Source organism: Hemiscyllium ocellatum, chromosome 19 (genome assembly GCF_020745735.1).
Source record: "Hemiscyllium ocellatum isolate sHemOce1 chromosome 19, sHemOce1.pat.X.cur, whole genome shotgun sequence".
In the NCBI taxonomy this organism is placed as follows: Eukaryota; Metazoa; Chordata; class Chondrichthyes; order Orectolobiformes; family Hemiscylliidae; genus Hemiscyllium; species Hemiscyllium ocellatum.
In genome coordinates, this window is record NC_083419.1 from 35269748 (window position 1) to 35297256 (window position 27509).

Below are 27509 nucleotides of genomic sequence, written 5' to 3' on the forward strand. Positions count from 1 at the left end.
GTTTTAACCTTTGTGTTACTCACTAAGGTCCCAGCTAACTCATTGTTTTAGTCACAGGTACAATCAACCTTTACTGCCAACAACTTACAATGCTAAAGGAATTTAAACAGAAGGGAACAAGATCTGGCTAACTAACCGCATGTGCAACAGGGTATTCTGTGACATAAATTTAACAAATTGGTCAGCTGTTGACATGAGTGAGAAGCTTTCCAGTGATGTTGTGCACACTTTCTTTGGCTGAGAGGAACATAAACTCTGTCGACCTCTGCCTCTGATCTGAACTGACCGAGCTTTTGTGGTAAAACTAAGGCTTAATGTAGAAACATGCAGCTCACTAAAATTGCAGTGTACTGATTGTGGGGAAAATAAATCCTATTGTAATGACAATCATTTTATTGTATAATTGAAGCCATGACTGTTCATATTGTAATGTTTGCTTTATTTTTATGATTACTAACAGATGGAGCACAGACATCGCAAGAAAGATACCCCAATACCAACGAGTACCCATCACCTCTTTCTGCAGATGAAAAGTCTGATGTGTGCTAATCTAGGCGAAGAACTAGAAGTCTTCTTTTCAATTTATGATAGCAGGGAAAATCATCCTGTCAGGTGAACTGAACTAATTTATTTTTTTAGAAAAATGGATATTTAATTTCTGATGTAATTTTTGAAGATTTGAATTGAGATTTTTGGGAAATGTACATTGTTAATCTGCTGTTTTAGCTACTAATCTGTTTTGTGAGGAAGGAAGTTCTAGCAATGGAAGTAGCGCAAGAAAAATTTTACCAGACTGATTCCTGGCATGGCAGGACTGACATATGGTGGAGAAACTGGATCACTTAAGACTATATTCACTGGATTTAGAACAATGAGGATGAGATTTCATAGAATCCCATAAAATTCCTGTAGGATGAAACAGGGTGCATGCGGAAGAATGTTTCCAATGACTGGTGAGTCCAGAACCAGCATTATACTTTAAGATATGGTGTAGGCCATTTACACTGAGATGAGGAGAAATTTCTTCCCTGTGTGGAATTCTCTGTCGCAGAAGGCGGTTGAGGCCAAAAACTTGAATGTTTTCAAAAAGGAGTTGGGTATAATTCTTAAAGCTAAAGGGTTAAAAGTGGATGGGGAGAAAACAGGAGCAGGGTATGGAGTTGGATGGTTAGCCTTGATCATATTGAATGGTGCAGCAGACATGAAGGACTGAGTGGTGAACTTTTGCTCCTGTTTTCTATGGTTCTATGTTTAATTATGTAACTTAAACAGATTTTGGCAGTGGTTCCTTTTCAAATACTTGTACGCTGTTGACAAAAGCCTGAAATAGATTGCTGCTGTAAAAATTTAGATGGTTCTTGTATGTACTCTAATGATGTAAGTAGCTAAAAAATATTGTTACTGGATTTAAAGCCTCATTAGTGAAACAGCTGTTTTCTGAAAAGATGAATCTGTGTTGATCAGTTACAACTAAACTGTGAAACACGAGCCTGTTACTTTGAATAAACATGCACTGACTCTTAAATTTCTGGGTTTGGACAGAAGTCAATTCACAGAATTGTTGTGGTACAGAAAGAAGCCATCCAGCCCGTCATGCTTGCACTAGCTCTTCACAGGAGCATCATTATTGAGTACCGAACCCCTGCTTTTTACATGGTCCAGGAATGTCTGGTCAAGACCTAACAAGGTTCCACTGGAGCTGTGTTGTACGCTGCTCCAAGTTTGCTTCCCTTTAACTTAGCACTTTCACTTGCAATAAAGGTTGGAATGGGTTCTGCTTACACAGAAGCAGTCTTTGTTTAGATTGTCACGTATTATCTCTGCCGATACATTAGTTTGGTACTGAACGAGCGTGATATTGCTGGATCTGCTGACTTTTTGGTGAGAATTTAAACTGAATTTAGTCTGTCTGGTCAGATCGATATAAAGATCTCTCAAGCTTCAAAGAAGATCAGGGAGCTTAAAGGCTACTCCCAGAAAATATCACCATCAAAATAGATGATCTGCTCATTTTGTGGTTGTTGAGAAATTCCTGATGGGAAAAATCATCAAATTTGCTATGTAACATTGCACTTAAAATAAATTCATGATTTCTGAAGTATTGTAGGCCATTGTGATGATTAATTAAATAAATATCAGAAGTTTGCTTCATAACAACTTTTGGAAGGGCTTTCCTTCCATATCCTTTGTTTTATATACCATGACTTACTATCTGCATTCCATTTGGATGATTATATAATTTGCCGACAGTGTCAAGGGTTAATTGTACCCATATCCTACTAAGTGACCAAGGATGTGTAAGGAGTATAGTGATATTAGATCATTTAGGAATGGGACATAATAAAACCCTGCTCTAACATGGTTCTGCATAAAATTTATAGCTAATAAATGTTATCAGTTCGCACCAGTCCTGGGTTCACCCCTTGGATGTCTTGATTTTTGAGAAACTCCAAACAATATCCTTACATTACTGACCGTAAATATCCTTACATTGCTGACCATAAATGATGGTGCATCCTCCCGTTGCTGATCAATGCCAAGTATAACTGGGAGATTTTAATCTGGGTGCAATCAGTGATTCAGTTAAACAGTGTCCCAAATGGAATTTCATTTTTAAAAAATCTCTTAAGTTTCCACGCAATTCGAGCTGCACGTCACTGAACATGAAATTTGTCATGCACTAGTGAAATGTCGTGTTTTGAATGTAATTTAAAGATTGGTATGAAAAGGATCTTGGGTTATTTCTAAGTGGTAGCTTGATTCAGTTTGAATAAAACAGCAGAAAATAGCTTTACAACAAAAATAGCCATGTTTTATTTAGTACCTAACTCTTCACCTGTGAGTAAACTGATTTTTAAATAACGGAGACTAACTTTAGAAAGCTACACTGTCTCATTTGTTAGTTATTTGGATTTATGATAGTCTGTTTCTTATTAAATGTAAATCAAAACAGAACTTGAAAGAGAAACAGAAAATTCAAGAAATGCTAAGTAGGTATGGCAGCGTCTATGAAATCAGAAAGAGTTGGCACTTCAAGGGCTGTGACAATTCATCAGAAGTTGAAGAACTTGTGTTTAAAATCCCACTACCTTTTGTATTGATTTTGAAATCTTGGGTGAATTGTACAAAAAAAGTCAACAAAAACATGTGAAAACTCCAGGGTCCTATCTAACTTTTCCAGGAAGATGAGTTGGTGATCAAGTTCTATGATGAATTTCAACTTTTCAGTGGTGGTTGTATTTCTGCACTGGATAGCAATAAAAGTAATTGGGCCAAGAGTTAGACAAATTTGGATTTATTTGTGTTTTTATGTAGTAACGTTTTAATTTTCACCATAATATAATGAACCCACATGTGACTGTGACATATTACTTTATTACTATTGTGAGATGACATTTAATATAAACACTTAACTGTTGCAAACCTTGCACAAATACTTAGCAAAATATAAATTATCACATGTATCGATACATTTCAGAGGAAGCTTCAAAATCAAATGAGGGAGAAGGGAACAGAGTACTATGCTGGTAAATCAAGAAGGGTGAAGGCTCAATTAAAACAAATCCATCAACATGGTGAGAGAGTTCAATTGGCCTGATTGCTGTATATTATATGCAATTTATCTCTTCCTCATTAAAGGTTTATTATTTTCCAACAGTCACTGAAATTGTGGTCTAATCTTTTTTCTGAGTTAGACAGAAATTAAATTAATTAAATATATTTAAATAAATATAAATAAATTATATAAATTAAATGGATGTTCATGCTCATGAAACAATACACATGCAATGTTTATAATAGCTAGAAATCTGGTGAAGTTTAGCTTTGTGGCAACTTGAGTTGCTGTGTTTTGCACTCTGACAGTAAATCTGCCTTTTCATCTGTGAAATTGAAAACCTGTCATGCAGAATTGCTCGGAGCAAATTATTTTGTTCAAGTGGACTCTTCATTTATTTTTCTGTTCTACTTTTTGTAACCTTCTTCAAAAAGAGAAAGGCAAGCTTGCCTTTGGAGAAAACCGATTAAACAGCAACAGCATAGTGTGGAATTAGTCTAATTATTTAATCATTATGCATTAATATACGTAGGAAAGAGGAAAATATTTTTGAGATCTCTTGCTCACTGGTTCTAATCTCTGGAAGACCTTCTGGATGTAAGATCATCAGTTCATCACAGAGGAATGGAAAATAAACCGAGTTCAATGCACAGGTTGTGGGTAGGATACAGAAGGACTTGAGGTTTCCTGCTGCCTGTGAATAAAATTGTGCAGGTTGTTGGTGACAGTTTGAAGGGGCATGACATCCTAAATTGCAGGTTTGCAGTCCCATACTGGCCTTCAGATCTTAGCAAACTGATCTGCCTTATGCTTCATTCAGAGTGACACCTGCTCATTGATAGCATTACTCTGAACCTGATTCCATTGCCAAAATAGATGTTATTTACTTTTCAAAAGCTCCAGTACAGATGTCTGGTTAATGTCAGAACATGAAGCACAAAATACAACAAAGGTAAGCCTGAACCTTGATATCCCCTTGTGAGAGAAAAATGTACCCATTTTTATAGTGTTATCAAATGAGTGATAATTTGTGATTACTGGTGTCTTTGAGTAAAAGTTATACATTAAATGGTACATGAAAAAGAACATAAGATATAATCAGAAATAGGCAAAGAAGGATTCTATTCAGCCCATTAAGCTGGCTCCACCATTCAATGAGATCAAAGTTGATTTTCTTTTTCTTAACCATTTTGTTGTACTATCCTGATACATTACTATCACAATCAATTGATTGATTTCTATACATTTAAAAACATCAGCCTCTTTTTGAACATACTCAATAGCTGAGCAAAAGTGACTACTACAGATGCTGGAAACCAGAGTTTAGATTGGAGTGGTGCTGGAAAAGCACAGCAGGTCAGTCCTAGTAGCTGAGCCTCCATAGCCAACTGGGACAGATAATTCCAAAGTTCCATTAGCCTTTGTGGTTAAGAAATGTTAACCCTGATATGATCTACCCCTTACTCTGACACTGCGTCTCCTGGCTCTAGATCCACCAGTCAATGAAAACATCCATCCTGTAGCTACTGTTAATTTCTTAGAACTTTGTTTGTTTGAATAAAATCAACTCCATTGCTTCAAAGCTTCAGACAATATAGGACCAGTCATTCCTGAAGAAAGCCCCCCTCACCCCATCCCAGTACTAGGACTGGTGAGACTTTGTTGCCTTCAATTCTCAAAGTGTGATCTGAGGTAATTGTTGTAGTGCATGTTTGCTCCAACACACACACGTTTCAAAAAAGGCTTTAATGCCATTTACCTTCATAATTGAATGCTGCACCTGCATGCTAGCTTTCAGTGACTCATGAACAAGGCTGTCAAGTCCCAGTGCAGTTTAAAAATTCCTGGCCTCTCACCAGTTAAGGAACAATCTGTTTCTGTTTTTCGATCAAAGTGGGTAACCTCCCATTTCTTGTTGGGGACATGATGATTGGCCTCTATAATTTCCAATCCTGTTTACATCAGAGTGGGGCTGCCGGAGGATATGTATTCAGACCATAGCATTGTGATACAAGAAGCCTGTGGTTTGGGGGAAGTGAGAAAAAGTATGGTTGTTGTGGTTACAGTAGTTGACAGTATGGTGAGACAGATTGACCGTGTTCTTTATAGCAAAGAGCTTGAGTGCAGATTGCTTGTTTGGTTCCAAGGTTCAGGGCATTTGCTCAGAGCTGGAAAGGAAGTTGTAGTGGGAGGGTGAAGGTTCGGTGCTAATGGTACATGAATGTACTAATGACATAGGTAAAATTCAAAGAAGTTCTGCATTGAGAAAATGAGGAGCTAAGGATTATGTTGAAAAACAGAACCATAAGTGTGACCAGAGCTACTTGTAAATTTGCATAAAATTACATGCATGAATCTTTTGTTCAAGGACTCTGGGAAAGTGGAGGACAGTCCATATTTGAACTGCCCGGGGCCAGTATTCTTGCAAACTGAATTATTTGAGAAGTAGAGAAATTTTTAAACTAAATAATTGGATAAGAGATAAAATGTGGAACAATATAATATGTCAAAGAACCAAGACAAGGTAAGAGAGGAAAATAATAAAAGGGGAGATGAAGTTTGGAGAATGGCAGGAAAAGGCAGAGGAAAAAAAAAGCAATATACCAAAAATCGAGACAACATTTTACAACACTAACAAAAATACAAAACAAAAGGTTCTGTATCTGAAGTAAATAGATACAATCTGATAGCCGTTACAAGATTGCAAGAACTGAGTGCTGTTTAATATGATATTCAAGCAAAGTAGGAAGTTAGGTAAAGGTGGAAGGGAAGCACTAATGATGACATTTGTGTGATAGTTGGACCTTGGTCAGGAGATTAGGAAATGGATTTGCTTTGGGTTGAGATGAGGGATAGTAGAGGAACGAGGTCACTAGTGGGTTTGGTCTACAGGCTCCCTAATAGTAACCACAATGTAGAACAATGTATACAAGAAGAAATATTGCACTGTTGTGATAGAAAGACGGCAATAATCATGGGTGACTTCATTCTACGCATAAATTGGGAAAAATCAGACTGTTGGTAGCAACGTGGATGAGGAATTTATAGATTTCATAGAGCAGCACATTCTGGATCCAACCAGAGAGCAGATGATATTAGACTTGATATTAAGTAATGTGACCGCATTAATTAATGACTTTAGAGTTGACTGGAGATAGCAGTGAACACAATACAATTGAATTTTGCATTAACGGAGAAGATTGTATCTGGGTCTAGTGTTTTGAACTTAGATAAGGGCAGCTACGTGGGCATGAAAGCTGAGATGAGCTGGCACACTTAGCAAGGGATAGATCAGTAGAGATCCAATGGCAGGCATTTAAAGGAATATTTCTGAATACCCAGAATTGTTTTCTTTATTGTAGGAATATATATATTCTAACAGGAGGAGCCATAATCTATACTGAACAAAAATAGTTAGGAAAAGTATCAAACTTAAGGAAAAAGCATGTAAATGTGCAAAAACAAATGACTATCAGATGATTAGTCCAACTATAAAGAATACCAAGGAATAATGAAAATATTACTGAAGAAGGAATAAGTGTATGAGAGAAAGCTAGCTAGGGATGCAATAGCAGCAAGAGTTTCTTCAGGTATTTAAGAAGGAAAAGAGTAAATCGAGTTTAGTCCTTTTAGAGAATGAGAATGAGGAAAATGGCAGATGAAATGAGCAAATATGTTATACGTGTCTTCACTCCAGAGAAAGCAAAACCAAACTACAGTAATAGCTATAAATAGGGATGTGGAAGGGAGAGAGGAACTAAGTAAAATGGCGATCATAATGGAAGTGGTTAAGAGGAAACATGAATCTGTGGGATGACAGATCTCCAGGTGTAGATGCCCCCCCCCCCCCCACCTAACTCCCACCCCAAAGAGGCATGGCTAATGAAATGATAAATACATTGGTATTAATTTTCCAAAACTCCATTGATTCAGGAAATGTTACAGCACACTAGAAATAAAAAATATCACCCCTTTATTCAATAAGGGAAGCAGAAAACAAAAACTTTGGGCAGTTAGCTTCCCGATGTCAGACATCAAGCTATTAGAATTAGTTGCTAAAGACATGATAGCTGTGCACTTCAGAAAATTCAAGGTAATTGGGCAGAGTTGGTATGGTTTTGGCAAAGGGAAACCATGTTTAACCAAGTTATTGGCATTTTTCAAAAGAGTAACGTGGACTGGGAATAAAGGGTAGTTTGTAGACATACTACACTTGGATTTCCAGAACCATTTGATCAGGTACCACGTAACAGATTATTGCTGAAAATAAAAGCTCATGGTTAGAAGGTAGTACTGGCATGGATAGACGATTGGCCGGCTAGCAGAAAACAGACTATGTGTAAATTGGTCCTTGTTTTATTTGCTAGGATGTGATGAGTGAAGTCCTGCAGGGGTCTGAGCTGTGGTCCCAGCTTTTACAGTTGAAGGTGCAGACTGAGGCTGAATGAATGGGCAAAAACCTGGCGACTGGTGTATAATATGGCAAAGTGTAAAGTTGTACACTTTGTCAGAAACAATAAAGTATTACTGAAAAGACTAATGACTGCAGAGTTTGAATGTTATTCTTCAGTTAAATAGAGCATTGGTGAGATCACATCTCAAATAGTGTATACAGTTTTTGTCTCCTTATCTCAGGAAGCATGTGAGTGCATTGGAGGCAGTTCAGATGAGGCTTTGCAGATTGATAACTGGAATAGCTTATTGTCTTCTGAGCATAAATTGGACAGATTGGGGTTGTTTCCGTAGGGGTTTAGAAGAGCAAAAGATTACTTGATTGAAGTATGAAAGATCCTGAATGGTCTTGACAAGGTGGTTGTTGAAAGGATACTTCCTCTTGTTGGTCAGTCCAGAACAACAGTGTGCATTACTTTAGGGTTATCCCTTTACAGGACAGAGAATTTTTTTTTTCTTCCTGATGGTTTTGTCACTTTAGAATTCTCTGCTTCAGAAGGCAACGGAGATGATATCATTGAATAATTTTGGACAGGAGAAAGACAGACCTGTGTAAGGCAGGGTAATTAACAGTTATTGGGGTAGATGGGAATTTGGAATTCTACAAAAAGAGCAGATTGACTCTGATCATCTTGAGCAGTGGAGCAGGCCTGAGGGGCTGAATGGTCTACTTCTGTTCATATTTCAGACACTTGGACCTCACTCGTTTTAGCCAGCCAGCCTGAAAATAGCCCATTTATCCCAACTCAGTTTTTTGTCCATTAACTGGCTCTCAATGCATGCCAGTCATTTCTCATTCATCCCATGTGCTCCAATTTTGTTTTAAAACCTTTATGTAGGACCTTATCAAAAGTTTTCTGAAAATTTAAATCTATCACATCCAGCAATTTCCCCAATTTGGGATTGTCAAGTATGATTTCTCTTTTATAAATCCATGGGGAGTCTGACGAATCCCACCATATTTTTAAAATGTCCAATTATCACATTCTTTATAATAGATTCTAGCATTTTCCTTAAGACTGATGTTAAGTCAACAGGTTTGTGGTTCCCCATTATAACTATTGTTCTTTTCCAAAATGGTGGAGTTGCATTTGGATCCTTCCATTCTACTGGAACCATTCCACAGTCTGTAGAATTTTGAAAGAAGCAATGCATTAAATACCATGCAGTCACCTCATCCAGCACTTTGAGATGCAGATCATAAGGCTCAAGGGATTTTTCTGCTTTAGTCCCATTAACACATCAAGTACTTTTTAATAATATTACTATTTTGCAGTGCTTTGTTTACATTCATTCTGAGATCCTCCATTATGTCTAGGTGATTTTTGTATTTTATTCTGAAGATAAACATAAATTTACTTCACTCTCTACCCGTTTCTTCTCCACCCCATTATAAATTCTCCTGACTTGTAATGAATTCACATTTTCTTTGTGCTAATCTTTTTTTCTTTTGACATATCTACAGAAGCTTTTAATTTTATTTTTGTTTCTCACTAAGTTACTTTCATTTGGCTTTCATGATCTTTGTATTTCTTTTGTTTGAGGATATCAAAATTCCTCTCAACCCTTGATTTGGCATTTTTTTTTTGACAAGTTTGTTGGGCTTTTTTCTTATCAAATGTAATCCATGTTATCTGTTAGCAATGTTGGAACATTATCCTTTGTGTATGAAAGTAATGTATATTTGTTGTATACTATGTATACGTTCTTTAAACGTTAGTCGTTGCTTCTCTACTATGTTTAAACATAGTTTGCCATTCCACCATAGCAAATCTCTTCCTCGCAGTTTCTAATTTTTTTTGTTGAAGGATCATGCCTTTTTATCTTTGTACTGTTTAATGGGAAATAACTCATTTTATGAGAAACAAAATAACTTAAAACTCACACACATTTACAAGGATGGGGGCATGTTTTGCAAATGAGGAATTTGGTACCTATTGTGAACTCTTTGCATAGGTGTCACTTCCGTCAATGTGCAGATGAACTGGAGCTGAGGGATTGCTCACAAGTGAAGCTGATGGGCTTATAGATAACCCAAAGAGCAATGACAGACATCTGTTACCTGCCAATAATGATGTGATTGTTTGTCGTACAACTGAACAGCTTGGTCTGTGAGTAACGCAGAGAGAAGCTCGGCAGACCAGCAGAGAAATCAGCAACTCTGCAGCAGCCAAATAATCAATCTTAGTTCTCCTCAGTAAGCCACTTTAATCCTGAAGAAAACTTGTTTATATTTACTTTAGCAGATACTAAAAATTGGGACTTTGAATTGAATAAGTGAGAGACTTTTCAGAATTGAACCAGCTATACTCTGCCTCCTGCAACCCATTGAAAGCATTCGGAGAAATAAGGTTTGAGGAGACCCCTTGAATTAGCAAGAAAGAACCTAACAGATCTTGTGCGTAAAGACTACAGAACTTTTTTCCAAAGTTATGTTTGTTCTTCGCCATTTATATTTGTCTATTGGTGTAAGAGGGAGCTTATAAGAAGTTTAAAGTTTACTTTATTTAATCGTTTACTGATAGCCATAATCTAATTGACTGTATTAAGTAGTCATTCTTACTGACTACAGAAATTTGATCTATGTTTTCTACCCCAATGAGTCGGATCATTTGTTTAGATTCAATATCCTTGTTTCTGATTGAAGTACATCACTTTCAAACTTAATATAGAATCCTATCATCTTGTGACCATTCTTTTGTAAAGGCTCCTTTACAGCAAGATTTTAAATATTTAGTTCTTTTGCAGAGCACTAGATGTAAAATAAACAATTCCTGAGTTGGTTCTCCAACATACCACTTTAGAGATCCCTCTCACTTTGCAAGGATTTATCCTTCTCAGCATTAGTAATGATTAGGTTTATCCAGCCTCTATGTTGATTGAAATCCCCACAATTACTGTCTTCCTTGTGACATGCACTTCTGATTTATACTGTAATTTAAGTTGTTGCTGCTCTGCTCTTTGCCCTATGAACACTTCCATCAACATTTTCTGTCCTTGCTGCTTGTTAGTTCCACACAAACTAGTCTTACATCTTGAAATTATGACTATAGGTTATTTCTTGGTACAAAATAGATACATCTTTAATCCACAGAGCTGCACTACCACATCTTGCAGCTCCCTGACCTTCCTTAATGTCAATATCCTTGGATATAATGCATTTCATGAATTCAGTTCAATTCCTGTGTAATACTATCAGTCAGCAGTATCCCAGAATGTTTTAACAGGACTGATCAGCTTTTGATCAACGAGAAAAGTTCATGCTCTGGTTTCCTACAGTCTGATATGACAGCTCAGCTCGGATGGTTTGGTAATTCATTGTTGGCACCCTGTAATTCTATATCCTGCATTTATTTAGGTATTTTACCTGTTTTTTTTCCCTTCAATAATAATCTTATTTTTCTTACTTTCTGAACCATAAATTATGGTGTGTAAGGATTACCAGGGGCAAATCATTTAAAACAAAGCTGACTGTTTATTCTAAAATGGGGCATTTGAAAGTTCTGAATGGTTTGAACTATATTTCGTAGCTTAAGATAACAGCTTATTATTTATGCATTTGTATCATTAAATAGAAAACTAACTGTACTGTAACTTTACATAAGACTGCTAACATAACATTTCTAAATGGTAACTTAAGACTCTGCATGTTTAAAAAGGCTTGATTACCAGAATTTTACCCTTGTTAAACTGCAGACAAGGACTCTCAACAGGGCCTGGAAATTGCCTGTTGAGAGACAATTGTATTAGCTAAGAGTAATAGGATTTTGCCCAACACAGCATGCTTGTAAGTACTTCATACAATGCTAAATAATCCAATCATCTGTAGCTTTTCAAAATTAAAACTAAAAATGGGATGTGCAAAGGTCTCCTTAGCACTGGAGAAGAATTAATGATTTTTTTAAAAACCATAATGATTCATTCTTAATTAACAGAGATGCACAAAGCAACGGGCACTACAAAGGGATGTTTGAATTGAGATGTTTGAATGTTTTGTGTCTATATAATTGTTCTTTATGCCAGTGTCTCACTCTGTCATATTCCCTTTTGGAAATGCACTTGACTGTGTGATGTGGTCACTGTCACTTGGCGATTATTCGACAAGGTTGGACGTGTCAACCCTGGATGGAATAATCCTACTTTAACACAGCACTCCATCTAGTGGATGTGCCAGGAATTGTTTGTCCCAGTTTCCAACAACAAAAGAATCATGTTGACAAGCATTAAAGGATTTTTAAAAAATTGCTGTTGATTTGAAAAATATATTTAATTCAGATTGTCACATAGAGGAACTAATTTAAATTATGCAAAATATGGATTGGAATGTTTTACCTTTAAATTTAATCTGATCAGACAGAATTTTATGGAGGTTGAGCTACCAGTACCAGATTTAATATGGAACAGCTGGGCCCTTTCGGCCTGGAATTAGCACGACAAAGCTCCGTTTTCACTGTAACAGGGACTTGTGTTTGTGTAGTATTTCTGATGTTTCTGGAAAGGCCCAAAGCATTTTACAAAGTTATTTAAATAGATTCAGAAAATAATAAGAAACAGAGAAATTGAGTTCCATATTGTTATTTTTTACATTACTGCAGACTCCTATTCCCATTGCAGTTTCTAATGAATGTCAATAAGATGATCAAACATTGACCAAAGAGTGTGGTTTGTAAGTGAGAACTATCTTAATGCAGAATGAGTGGTGCTGAGGCCCACCTGATACTGGGTGTAACCTTAACAGGTGAACTGTGGATACGTGTTGGTCTCCCCAGGCAGCTCGCTGGTCAATACAGTTTCAGTTGCCATCCACATCTTGAAGGTGGGAGAGCTGGCAATTCTCCAGGGAGGGATGGAACAGGAGGTGGGAGCCAGGAGAGTGAGGATATTTAGTGATGGGAAAGGTACGTAAGTGGGAATGACCCATTGAGCGTGGGTGATAGGTCGCAATTGGTGGCATGGAGGAGTGCAGAAAAACTGGATTTTGCTGTCAGTGGTCTCTATTTGTAATGTGAACCTGGAAGGAACATCCTTACTTCTTCCCAATCCACATTAGAGTAAGTATTTTGGTGAATATATCTTTTTATTATGCTTTCAAGGATCATTGTTTAAGCTACAGGCCAACTTTATATTCTTGAAGGCTATTTACCTAATGTGGCAAAGGATGTGTCAGACAGGTCTTAGGATTGTTTGTTTGCATGTAGGCTTTAATACTGAGACTAGGATGTTATACCTCTGTTTCTCTGAATGTTTGCATGCTCCTTGCCATAGTGAACCTTTAAGTGTTTGATCTTTTTTCATGTTTATCTCATGTAAAATTGTTTTAATATCACTGAAACTTATGGACCAAATTATTATCAAGAAAAGAATGATGGTTATTATTTTTTTAAAAATGGAATCACCATTTTGAATGAATAGGGAAATTCAATATCCTCCTGAGCTGTGACACTAAGAAACAAACTCTCAGTTTAAGAGTCACTTTGCTCTCGAACTCATTCCAACCACTCCAAGCTCAGGCAAAAGACCAGAGGTGTGTGGAGAGTGACTGTTTTTGACATCTTGGAAGCATTAGACCGAGTTGTATCAGGGAGCCTGAGCAAAACAAGTCGCTGAGATTTGAAGAAAACTCTACGCTGGTTGGAGTTGTACGTCACACAAAGAAAGTGATGGTGGTAGTTTGAGGTTGATCATCCCAGCATCCGGACACCTCTGCAAGAGTTCCTCAGGTTGGTGTCCTAGGCCAACCTGCTTCAGCTGCTTCAACAAAGACATTCCCTCCCTCATAAAATCATAAATGGGGATGCTCACAGATGATTGCATAATTGTTTGGTTCAAAGGATGATGGACAACCTGATAAAATTCACCAAACTCTGAAAAGTGTGGATAGAATGGATAATTGGAGTTTTTACCCCAAGGTAGGAATTTATTTTAGGGGATGTAGGTTTCAGATGGTAATGGCTAAGTTTTAAAAGAGAAGAGAAGCAGGTTTATTTACTCAGAGGATGGTAAATGCCTGGCATGTGCTGCCAAAGGAGGTGGTAAAATCAGATACAATAGCAACATTTAAGAAGCATTTTGACAGACATACGAATAGGCAGGGAGTAGAGGAATATGGACCACATAAAGACAAAAGATCTTTAGTTTAGAAAAGCACAAAATGTTTGGACAGTCTTGGTGGGCTGAGGGCCTGTTCATGTGCTGTACTGTTTGTTTGTTCCTTTTGTTTAGCAATATTCATGGCTGTCTAGATACTGAACCTTTGGCTGCAAGACAACATTCGGGCACAGGATGGTCAGTGGCAAATAGCATTTGTACTGTGCGAGTGCCAATCACTATTTTCCAAAAAGGAGAGTGCCTAATTCTACTGCTACATCTTATGATAATAATGCATTCAGGTTGAGACAGTCTGCTTGATTTGCACCTCAATAGCAGCTGAAACATTTACTTCCTCTACCATTGAAACACAGTGGCCAGTATTGTGGAGTATTTACAAGGTAAACTGCAGCAACTCTCAAGATTTCTTTGGTGCTACATAGATAGACAAGTGTAGCAGATGCCTGGGAGCATCACCAGCAGCAAGTTGCACTCCGAGCCACATGTCATCCTGACTTGCAATTATATCACTGTTCCTTTGCTGTTGCTGGGTTAAAGTCCTACAGCTCTCTCCCTCATGGCACTGTGGAAATTTCCACACCAGATGGACTTTGACAGTTAATGTGTCATTGCTGCCATTATGCATGAGTCATAAATGCTGGCCTTGCTAGTGATACCCATAGTCTCTGTAACATAAAAACAAAGCTTGTCATAACCTCACCCTTTATGCTGGACTGGAATATCAGCCCAGATTTAGTGCTAGTATAAGTTTTTAGTTCAAAACATCTGGCAGTCAGAGTGCTAAACATCACTTGAATGAATGCTAGATAAAAGGATCTATTAATGGTCACTCATTAGACATGAGTGCTCTTTAACACAAGTTTCACTAAGGTTTACGTGAGCTAAATTCAGCTCATTTGACAAAGCTTTAAAGTTTGCATTGAATTTGAAGCTAGATATGGCAAATAAGATTCTTGAATTTACTCTCTGTATTCTTGGATTTTCGGTTTAAGGAAAAAACTATCACACTTTGAGGTAACCAAACTGCAAATCCATCTCAGTTTTTTGTTTAATGCCACATTTTATAGTTTTACTTTTGTCCTTGGGTACTGAGTCCCATTTGTCATTAGAATTGACTGAGCTTTGTCACCTTTGCAAAGGATGTGGTATTTAAGCTGGTTATACTGACTTCTGACATGTCCAGGGTCAATCTGAAAAATAGTCTTTCTGAAAGTTTAAGGTAAGATACAACTACTCTATGAAAGGTACAAAAGCTCACTAGAAACATACTTCCTCAAAAAGTGATTTAAATAGTTTCTATTTCGTGGCTATCATGTTAATATGTTGTTGGGAAAAATGACAGGCGATCTCCTTAATTGAAATAATCTTGCATTATTTTCAAATGCTTTTATTGCACAGCCATCTCGCTGCAAATGTTGAAATCTAAATTTGTAGTTACTGTTGTTATTGTTTGGGAACTTGGATTTGCAAGTGGAGGAAAGACAGATTTCAGTTTTCAGTTCAAGAAAGATCTTTTTTTACAAATGTCATTTTGTGCAGAGATGGCTTTTCCCAAATAACCTGACCTAAGGTGGATTGTCACTCAACTACTTGGGCGGTTTGTTGTTGAACATTTGCACTGCTGAGTTTTATGACCTACACAGAATCGGATGGTCAGGGGCCACTAGTTCTGAAAAAGAACAGAAATCATCCCATAGAAGGGCAGTTTTGTATTTTTCAGTTGATAAATCTCTCCCAGTTATGAGGATTGTAAAGAAGTCAAAGAGGAAGGAAGGATTTGAAAGAGTTACTTGGATACGAAATTCTAGCATTAAGATACTTGACTGGATTTAAGGACTATAAAGGATATTGCTGGGAACAGAATGGTATCTTTCATTTTTATGCTAAGACCTTCCAAAATTCTCAAATATTTTTTGCGCTTTTCTCTTTTGCGGAATAAACTTGTGTTCTTTTGTTGAAAGGCCATCGGCAGCCTTGTATGAATATGTTCAGTGACTGTAAAAAATAAACTTCATATTTACCAAGCCAGGTTTCCCTCTGGGATCTGATTTTTACAGTATTACTGTCATCTGTGATCATAATATACTCTTCAGAAATATAAAGGCAAGAGCTGAGATGTAGAAAATTCCACTATATAATTAATCTAATCTGCATAGAAAATCAGGTCATATTAGCATAATTCATTTATTTTCTAAATATTTGCACATCAAGCTTCCTGGAGCCAAGAATTAAGATTTCCTTCAACAGTTAAACTTGCTTTGTTAATAAGAATACAACATGAATACGGTAAAGTGGTAGTCATGGTATGGGGGAACCATTTCATTTATTTTAAATTTTCATCAACATTGATGCTTTAGGCTCTCCATGTTGTGGCATCAACACAAAACTCCAGCATTTTTTGGTCCTTTATAAGCTTGTTCCCAATTGATGAATAATTGTTTGAAATATGCTCTTGTGTGTCTCAAATTTCATACTAATTAGCTTAAATCTGTCTTCCCTTGTACCCTTACAATTCAGGTTAATTAAATTTTCTATGTTTTCCATCCTATTTCTTAAAAAAAAGGTAGGCCTAACAGATAACTCAACAGATGTTGGTTGTCTCCTTTTCAAAGTGAAGCACCCATGTTCCTCTAGTCTTTCCTCATACATTCTTCAAACATTTAAAATCAGCTCTACAGCTTTTGTCTGAACTAGGAGTAGGAGTGAACTGAGGGATGAGGCTTCTCTCTCTCCTGACATGTGCACTACTGTACACTTGAGTATTCTATCTGTTCGGCTATTTGCTGCTGAATAGTGCATAAAGTATTATCTTCAACTTTATATTTATTTCTTTTGAATTAATTCCAAGTTCGACTAACTTTTTTTTGATTTCATGATTTGACTCATTTTCTGCACTTCCTTCCTTCTCAGAGTAAATTGCACAGCCTATTTAGTGTTATTGTGTTCAGAAACCTGGTACCAATGTACGTGAATATATACACAAGAAAACCAGTAAGGATTGTGTACCAATGATAGCACCTCACTTGCTCAACATTCCAAAGGCTTCCAACATCAGTGACAGGACCACAGAAATATGGTTCATCCTTTCTGTCCAATTGCACGATTCCAATACTGAGCTTGGCATGAAAGTAAATCAGACAGGCAGTCCATCTGCATAGTGTATGAAAAATCTTTGTTTTGTGTGCCCTTTCTGTCACCAGAACCTTACCATTTGCTGTTTACTTATTGCAATATAAAGTTCTTTGGAAATTGTCCAAGTAATTAGTAATCGTGCACTTTCAACACCAGTGGTGAAGTAGCACCTCAGTTTGCTACTTCTGTCCACCTGTCTGAAAGTTAACTTTCTATGCTTCAAAAACTCTACATTTCTGCTTCCCAGATTGCTCTAATTTGTACAATTTCATTCTAAGCTATACAGAGCCAAAGTTTTCTACAATTTGGATGCGAATGTGTGGGCTGAATGTTTCTATATTGGTAAGTGTTTCATCCTGTGAGATTCATGACATCTGGGTTGTAAAAGGATGAGAAGAAAGTGCCTCAAGATTCCTCTCAACCTCCTGACTATCATGGGAGAATGAAAAGGAGAAAGTGAGGACTGCAGATGCTGGAGATCAGAGCTGAAAATGTGTTGCTGTAAAAGCGCAGCAGGTCAGGCAGCGTCCAAGGAACAGGAGATTCGATGTTTCGGGCATAAGCCCTTTTTCACCCTGGGATGATTCCTGAAGAAGGGCTTCTACCCAAAACGTCGAATCTCCTGTTCCTTGGATGCTGCCTGACCTCCTGCGCTTTTACAGCAACACATTTTCAGCTATCATGGGAGAATTCATTGCACAACACCAGGATATGATATGATGATTTCAGACTCAGAGCGAACTAACCTAAGCACCATGTCACGAAATTGCCATGTGTCACCCACTGCTGCTTTTTCCCTAATGCTCAGTATGACCTGTAATGCATGGATCCTTGCAGGTAGAAGCACTTGAAGATGCCACGCAGTCATGTGGATAAGCAACAGAAAAGGTCAAGGATTTCAAAGATAAACAGTTCAACATATCCTTTGCACTAAGGAGGGGCTTTTGTGCAACTTTCTGTTGGTTATTTGACAATTAAGTGAAGTCCAAACTCAAGTCTTTCATCCTGTAAGTAGGTTTCAGTTAGGATCTCCCTGGGGTCCTGGGCTTGACAATGCATTTCCTTGTCATGCTGTCTTAGCTGACACTCAAATTCAAGGTCCTGATTTTCAATCTCAGAAGATTGCTGTTGATTCCCTATTTTCTCTGCCTCCAGGACAATAGTTGCCTCCAGTTGAAAAGGGTACAGCATGCAGTACTGCCAGTGCAGCATACCCTTTCTCGGCTATACAACAAGGTCCTGTCAGAGTGATCCTGACATTGAAATATCATCTTCAGGAGGCCGTTGGTCTATCCAGCTTATCCCTGTTAATAGACTGGGCAGTGTTGTTTCTTTGCTGTTTCACTGTTCTACCTCACTGGGATGCACCTGGGGCATCAAGCCCGGCAAGTCCCAGAATTGTCACAAAAGTAACATTTTTTTTTTAATCAAAGAACACAAGAACTCCAATTTACCTGTTAGTCCCAGTAAACAAAAAACGCAGACCAGGTTTCTGTATTTAATAAGAACTACAGTTCAGTACAAATAAATAGACTTCAACTACAGTAAATGTTGACATAATTCGACCAGTAAAAAGTCTAAACTCCTTCTGCACCTTTTTAATCTTTCATTTCAGTTGTGCATCTGTGATTTGGATCAGGATAGAAAACAACACAGGTTGCATTAAGGCTGATTTCAGAGTAAGTCATAGTTCACTTTGCTCCCCACACCTTCAACCGACATGTTCTATTCTTCCTTGCACGCTGTGTTAACTTCAGTTCTCCACCTTCACATATTTCCTTCCATTGAAGTCTTCACGTCTCAACATTACCTTCTGAGCCTCAGGTCGACAACAATACCAACCTCATTGTTCCCCTGTTTCCTCCCCCCCCCCCCCCCCCCCCCCCCCCAAATCAATTGTACTATTGATGGCACAATTCCCACCCTTTGCAGAAACCCCAGCCTTTTAATGGACTAATGTCTCCCACCATTGTATTTTGTGTTGTCCTCTGCATCCTAGCGTGCTGCCTCCAATTCTTCACAATTGATTCTCTAACTTCCCTGCCATGGTCATGGCCATTGATAACCTGCCATGAGTTTCAGTAAACAGACTCCAGCATCAATAATAGCCCATCCCCTGACTGACTTGAAAGGACAGCCCTGACTGATGAGTGACTAGAGCCCTTTCTGATTGCTGACTTACCACTAATCCTCAGACTTGTTGTATTGGAAATGAAATACAGACAGTAGCCTCCTCCCAGACTTGAGTAAAATGGAAGCAGTGACCCTGACTGACTGTGTGCAATCACTAGAACGAGACTGAAAGTTATCGTTGGCAGATTGTTTTGGTGCCCCGAATAGTTTCCTCTTCACTGAGGACTGGTCATTTTTGACTTTGAGTCGTGGCAATTTGGTCTAGTTGGTTTGCTGTGTAAGCTGTTGGCACATGCTGCAAATGTGACATGAATGCAGCACGATGCTGGAACTCAACATGTCCATCCCCTCATCTGGTCACTGCTGGCAACCACGACAAGCTGTTTTGTGTTTGCATTAAAAAGCAAAGTGAGACAGTCATACTGTGATCCTGTGAGTTCTAAATGAAGTGGCAAAATGCAAAAAGACAATACAAGGCAGAGGTGTCATGAACATCCAAGCAGGTGCAAAGTGAACGAGTTGTAAGAGCTGACACATTTTTCACTTGGCATTATTAACTGAAGTGGCAGTTGGACAGCTATGACTGTAATATTGAGGAAGCTTTTTGCAATTTGACAACCAAATGTTGATGTTGTGCTGTGCGATACAATGCTGCATTTTGGAAGCAGTAAGAGGGAAAACTTGAGACTGGCACCGAGAATCTTTCCTATTAAAGGAATTCTGCCTGACAAACCTGTCATTAATTGAGCTGTCGAGTGACAATAAAGCTAATTCAATTCAGTTCAATTCAAGTGTTAAAAAGCTGTAAATGCAAAGAGCAGCAGAGAGTGGAAAACATTAAGAGCTTGTAGGCAGAAAGCAACAATTTCCTTCCATTTTCTGTTTCCCTGTTAATGTGGGGAAAAATACAAAACCCCAAAAAGCTAGAAAGACCTCATACAAGAATAGATTTGATTCCCTACAGTATGGAAACAGGCCATTCAGCCCAACATTCCACAGTGATCCTCCGAAGAGCAAATCACTCAGACCCCCTACCCTATATTTACTCCTAACTAATGCTCCTAATACTATGGGCAATTTAGCATGACCAATTCACCTGACCTGCACATATTTTGATTGTGGGAGTAAACTGGCAGGGAAGTTAGAGAATCAATTGTGGAGAATTGGAGGCAGCACGCTCGGATGCAGAGGACAACACAAAATACAATGGTGGGAGACATTAGTCTATTAAAAGGCTGGGGTTTCTGGGATAATGTGCAAACTCCACGCAGACAGCCAACCGAGGTGGGAATCAAACCCGGGTCCCTGGTGCTGCCAGGCAGCGGGGCTAATCACTGAGCCAGTGTGCCACCCATGTTATAGATATGAATAGATCAATGTTGACCTGATCAGCCATCTATATGGATGATTATGATTATGCTACAGATACCAGCTCATCATTACAAAAATCAAATAGATCACCAAGAAAATAACTTTCTTCCTTATGGTCTGAACTGTAGATCTTTGGAATTCTGTTTACCCTATCCATATTCTTTTACCACCCATAGTATATGGGTAAAACAACTTGTCTTTTGTCAGTCTTAGTCATCTTTCAGTATCTGTATGTGTTTGGGGTGTGGACAGGTGTATAGTTTAAGTCACTTAGAATATAGAGCATAGAACTGCACAGCACAGGAATGGGCCCTTTGGCCCACGATGTTGTGCTGAACGTGATGGCAAATTAAACTAATCCCTTCTGTCTGTCCTTGATCCATATTCCTCCATTGATGTGTTGATCTAACATTCTCTTAAATGCTCCATTGTATCTGCCTCCATCACCAGTCCTGGCAGCACGTTCCACACACTTACCACTCTGTGTAAAAACAATTTGTCCCTCACATCTCCTTTGAACTTTCCCCCTCTCCCCTTAAATGCATGACCCCAGTTTGACATTTCAACTCTTGGAGGATAAAGATTCTGACCGTAAGCCCCAGTTCATAATTCAATAGACTTCTATCAAATCTCCCCTCAACCTCCACTACTCCAGAGAAAATAAGCAAGTTTTTCTAGCCTCTCCCTATAGTTCATATTCTCTTTACAGGCAGCATCCTGGTCAACCTCTTCTGCACACACTCCAAAGCCTCCACATCCTTCCTGTAATGTGGCAACCAGAATTGGAAACCGTACTCTAACCAAAGTCTAATAAAGCTGCAATGTGATATCCTGACTCAGTTTCCTGACCAACAAAGGCAAACATATCATATGCCTTCTTTACCACCAATCTACTTGCATGGCCACTTCAAAGGAGCTGTGGGCTTGAACCCCAGGATCTCTCTGTCCATCAATGCTGTTCAGGATCTTATCATTAACTGTAATTTCATTAATATTTGATCTCTCAAAATGCAGAGCTGAAAATGTGTTGCTGGTTAAAGCACAGCAGGTCAGGCAGCATCCAAGGAACAGGAGCATCTGCAGACCTCACTTTTTTCTCTCAAAATGCAGTACCTCACACCCAGAATAAACTCCATCTGCCATTTCTTTGTTCATAGCTGCAACTGTTCTATATCCACTGTATCCTTTGACAACCTCCTACGCTGTCCACAATTCCTCCAATCTTTGTATCATCTGCAAAATTTGGATTCCATGCATCTTAATCTCATGGATCAGCCTATCATAAATTAGAAATATTGTCTCTTCACTGTTCCTTGTTAATAGTTTTTCTTCCTGTTAATCAATAAACTGGTGTGGATTGTTTTTGTGCTGAGGAACAGTCAGTCATGAAAATGATCATTTTTGGTGGTCTTGTTGAGATTTTATACATCCATCCATATCAAAGAGTTTGGGGAATAATGGACACACACTCTTCCCTGTTAATCATAACAGCTCTAAGAAAGCAAGCAAAAAACTGAGATGTAATCTGTTCCAATCCACTGGATGGGTGCCAGTGTCTGCGTGCAAAACAGCTTGGCACCGACATTACAATGGAAAATGCCAGTACACTCCAAAGTGCAACATTGTCATGGAGAATTTTATTCTAAGTGAGTCAGGGATGTGCCATGATGTGGTGAGGCTGGTGCATTACTTGTGCCACTCCATGGACTGGGTGGGGGTATATGCAGTCACTACTCATGAAGCATGCACTGAGTTGTAGGGGAATGCCAGAGGAGCCACCCAGATAACTGCTCTGACTTTCATCTCTGGAATTGCTGTTGTCTAGTTTCTTTCCGCCATGTGGGTTAATAATTGATGCATGTAAATGACCTCTCACCCCTCTTGAGTGAGATTCTTGTCCTCCCATTTAAAACCTTGGGTGCAATCTCAGACTTGTTTGTGACCTTGACATCAAGATTCTCACTTTTTCAGTCTTAACTCATTTTCCCAAATGACTCAGCATTGTCCACTTGTTCAAGAGCTGGGAGAATTCTGTCCTATGTGTTAATTAATGAATGAATAGAAAATTGAGGCCAAAAAGTGAAATTTTTGATAGTTCCAGTCTTATGTTATTTTTCACTTCAGTGTGCACTAAAAAAATTCTAATTATCCTGTTAACTTCAATTTTGGAATATGAGTCAGAACATTCTGTTGTCATTAGCACAAAGATTTGTCCAGGAATTCACTCCCAACAATTATGTTTTACACCATGTTCTAAAACTAACAAGAAACATACAGTTAAAAATCTCACAACTCCTGTTATAGTACAAGAGGTTTATGGGGAGGTACTAGCTTTTGGAGTGCTGCTCCTTTGTCAGATAGCACGTGGGGCAGGATCATAGGACTCAGAATTTATATTAGAAGATCATAAACCTGTTGGACTATAACTTGGTGTTGTGATTCTTGACTTTGTCCACCCAGTCCAACACTGGCACTTTCATGAAGGAACTGGTTGTTTTATGTAAACTTTAGTCAACAGCAATTATTCAATGTCAATTTGAGTCTTGAATATGGGACCTTTTTTTAAATTTATTTTTCTAATAACATAGCAATATTTGAGTATTGTAATAAATTCACAGAGCTGAAAATGTTGGAAATCTGCAACAAAATAGTGTGTTAGAAAAACACAGCAGTTCTAGCAGCATCTGTTGAGAGGGAACTGGTTTAACAGTTCAACTTCAGGGAACCTCGGGGCAGAGAATGAAAGAAAGTGGGTGGAATACACCAAGACAGTGCCCAGAGAGAGAGAGAGATAAAAAGGGAGAAGCAAGCAGTAATTCATCAGCAATCTTTGTTTGCCAGTCCCATTTTCTCCCTCTCTCTGGGCACTGTGTCCTTGTACTTCATTCTCTTGCTCACTTGCTCTCGTGCTCTCCCCCTTACTCTCTCCCCAACTCTCCAAACCGTACTCCATCAGTGCATAAATTCCACTCTTCTTTAGCTTTGACAAAGGGTCATTGGTCTCAAAATGTTAACTTTGTTTCCTCTCTACAGATACTGGCAGACCTGCAGAGTTCCTCCAGCCACTGTGTTTTTGTTTCTATATCGCATTATGTTTGCTTTTGATAACTTGCTGCATGTTTTCTCTTGTATTGTCCTTTGCTGTTTGTTCAGTTCAAGGCTGATAGAGTCATAGAGGTGTACAGCATGAAAACCGACTCTTCGGTCCAACCCATCCATGTCGACCAGCTATCCCAACCCAATCTAGTCCCACCTGCCAGCACCTGGCCCATATCCCTCCAAACCCTTCCTATTCATATACCCATCCAAATGCATCTTAAATGTTGCAATTGTACCATTTCCTCTGGCAGCTCATTCCATACACTACCACCCTCTGCGTGAAAAAGTTGCCCCTTAGGTCTCTTTTATATCTTTCCCCTCTCACCCTAAACCTATGCCCGCTTGTTTTGGAATTGTTCATCTACTGTGGCTGACTGGTTATAAATTCTAGTCTATATTTATAATGGAATCTACTAGAATTCAAAGGGTTTTTACAAATACATTAAGGATAAAAGGGTAACAAGGGAAAGATTAGGACCCCTCAAAGATTAGCAAGGCGGCCTTTGTGTGGAGCTGCAGAAAATGGGGGCGATACTAAATGAATATTTTGCATTAGTAATTATTGTGAAAAGGATATGGAAGATATAGACTGTAGGGAAATAGATGGTGACATCTTGCAAAATGTCCAGATTACAGAGGAGGAAGTGCTGGATGTCTTGAAATGGGTAAAGGTGGGTAAATCCCCAAGACCTGATCAGGTGTACCTGAGAACTCTGTGGGAAACTACAGAAGTGATTGCTGTGCCTCTTGCTGAGATATTTGTATCATTGATAGTCACAGGTGAGGTGCCAGAAGACTGGAGGTTGGCAAACGTGGTGCCACTGTTTAAGAAGGGCGGTAAAGACAAGCCAGGGAACTATAGACCGGTGAGCCTGACCTCGGTGGTGGGCAAGTTGTTGGAAGGAATCCTGAGGGACAGGATGTACATGTATTTGGAAAGGCAAGGACTGATTAGGGATAGCCAACATGGCTTTGTGCATGGGAAATCATGTCTCACAGACTTGATTGAGATTTTTGAAGAAGTAACAGAGGATTGATGAGGACAGAGCAGTAGATATGATTTATATGGACTTCAGTAAGGCGTTCAACAAGATTCCCCATGGGAGACTGATTAGCAAGGTTAGATCTCATGGAATACAGGGGGAACTAGCCATTTGGATACAGAACTGGCTCAAAGGTAGAAGACAGAGGGTGGTGGTGGTGTAGGGTTGTTTTTCAGACTGGAGGCCTGTGACCAGTGGAGTGCCACAAGGATCGGTGCTGGGTCCTCTACTTTTTGTCATTTCCATAAATAATTTGGATGTGAGCATAAGACGTCCAGTTAGTTAGTTTGCAGATGACACCAAAATTGGAGGTGTAGTGGATAATGAAGAGGGTTACCTCAGATTACAACAGGGCCAATGGGCTGAGAAGTGGCAGATGGAGTTTAATTCAGATAAATGCGAAGTGCTGCATTTTGGGAAAGCAAATCTTAGCAGGACTTATATACTTAATTGTAAGGTCCTAGGGAGTGTTGCTAAACAAAGAGACCTTGGACTGCAGGTTCATAGATCCTTGAAAGCGGAATTGCAGGTAGATAGGATAGCGAAGAAGATATTTGGTATGCTTTCCTTTATTGGTCAGAGTATTGAGTACAGGAACTGGGAGGTCATATTGCGGCTGTACAGGACATTGGTTAGGCCACTGTTGGAATATTGCATGCAGTTCTGGTCTCCTTCCTATCGGAAGTATGTTGTGAAACTTGAAAGGGTTCAGAAAAGATTTACAAGGAGGTTGCCAAGGTTGGAGGATTTGAGCTATAGGGAGAGATTGAAAAGGCTGGGACTGTTTTTCCTGGATCAACAGAGGCTGAGGGGTGACCTACTAGAGGTTTACAAAATTATGAGGAGCATGGATAGGGTAAATAGGCAAAGTCTTTTCCCTGGGGTTGGGGAGTCCAGAGTTAGAGGGCATAGGTTTAGGGTGAGAGGGGAAAGATATAAAAGAGACCTAAGGGCAACTTTTTCACACACAGGGTGGTGCGTGTATGGAGTGAGCTGCCAGAGGACGTGGTGGAGGCTAGTATAATTGCAACATTTAAGAGGCATTTGGATGGGTATATGAATAGAAGGGTTTGGAGGGATATGGGACAGGTGCTGGCAGGTGGGACTCGATTGGGTTGGGATATCTGGTCGGCATGGACAGGTTGGACCGAAGGGTCTGTTTCCATGCTGTGACTCATCACCCTATCATCGGTGGTGCTTTTAATTTTTTATTTTCATCATGTGGTATTTGATTTTAAACTCCAGGTTTGAATTGAATATTTCAGCATTAAATATTACGTTTTGTTCCCTATCAATTGTGCCCACATTTGCTGAGAGTTACATTCAGATACGTGAGTGGCCTTGCAGCATATCTCTATCAAATCATTAAAGCATAAATGTCACCACGCTAATATCATTTAAAACAATGCACCCAGGATCATAGGAAACCAAATTATCCCTGCATAATGTCTCATCTCACACAAGTTCTGGAACTGCATATCCACCCCTTACAGCACGCATTCTTAAGATGCTAGAAGCTACAAAGAAACTCACTGATAGAATGCGTAAATTTAATTCTAAACTGGCCAAAATATTCAACAGCCATGCTGGTTTTCTGTCTGCTGAGATTAGGGAGCACGTTTATAAATTAGAGAAAGAAGATATGTCTGTTGGGGCCATCTATGCTTCAGCAGGATTCGTAGTTGTTGTTTGTTCACTTTAAATACAACAAATGCTGGAAGTAGAGTGTATGGATTTTTAGAACATGCTTATTTAAGTGCTTCACAAGGAGACATTATGCATGATTTGCATTATCAAAGGAATAATGCATTCGCTCTGGCATGCCAAACTTTCATTGTTAGGTCTAAGACATGTTTGTGTAGAGTCTGTACAACTGGCTTCAGGTCCAGTCAGAGATCACTTTGATCACCACTATGGAATGTTTCTGTGTTATCTAGTGGCAAGAATACTTAGAGTCATAGCGATATACAGCGTGGAAACAGATTCTCTGGTCCAACTTGTCCGTGATGACCAGATATCATAAATTGAACTAATCTAATTTGCCAGCAATTGGCCCATTCATATATCCATTTCGTTGCCTTTTAAATGTTGTACTTGTACCAGCCTCCAACACCTCCTATGGCAACTCACCCATACACACTCCATCCTCTGTGTGAAAAGGTTGCCCCTGAGGTCCCTTTTAAATCTTTCTCCTTTCACCCTAAACCTATGCCCTCTTGTTTTGGAATCCCCTACCCTGGGGAAAAGACTCTTCACCCTATCCACGCCTCTCATGATTTTATAAACCTCCATAAGGTCACCCCTCAGCTCTGACACTCCAAGGTAAACAGCCCCAGCCTATTCAGCCTCTCCCAATAGCTCAAACCCTTCAACCCCGGCTCAAACCCTTCAACCCCGGCAACATCCTTGTAAATATTTTCTGCACCCTTTTAAATTTAACAACATCTTTCATATAGCAGGTAGACCAGAATTGAACACATTAAGCCAAAGGTGGCCGAACCAATGTACTGTACAGCCACAACATAATCCTCAGCCCAGTGCCCATCTGATCAAGATCCCATTGTACTCTGAGGTAAACTTCCTCGCTTTTAGCTATACCTCCAATTTTGGTGTCA

The 27509-nt window shown here is 39.0% G+C and overlaps 1 protein-coding gene across 1 annotated transcript in view; it reads left to right on the top strand.

Moving 5' to 3' along the window:
* dock4 (dedicator of cytokinesis 4) overlaps positions 1-27509 on the top strand; it is a 458861-nt gene that overhangs the window by 181969 nt on the left and 249383 nt on the right. The window contains exon 8 of the mRNA XM_060839361.1: positions 461-612. Within this exon, the coding sequence (XP_060695344.1) occupies positions 461-612 (152 nt within the window). The remainder of the gene's footprint in view (positions 1-460; positions 613-27509) is intronic.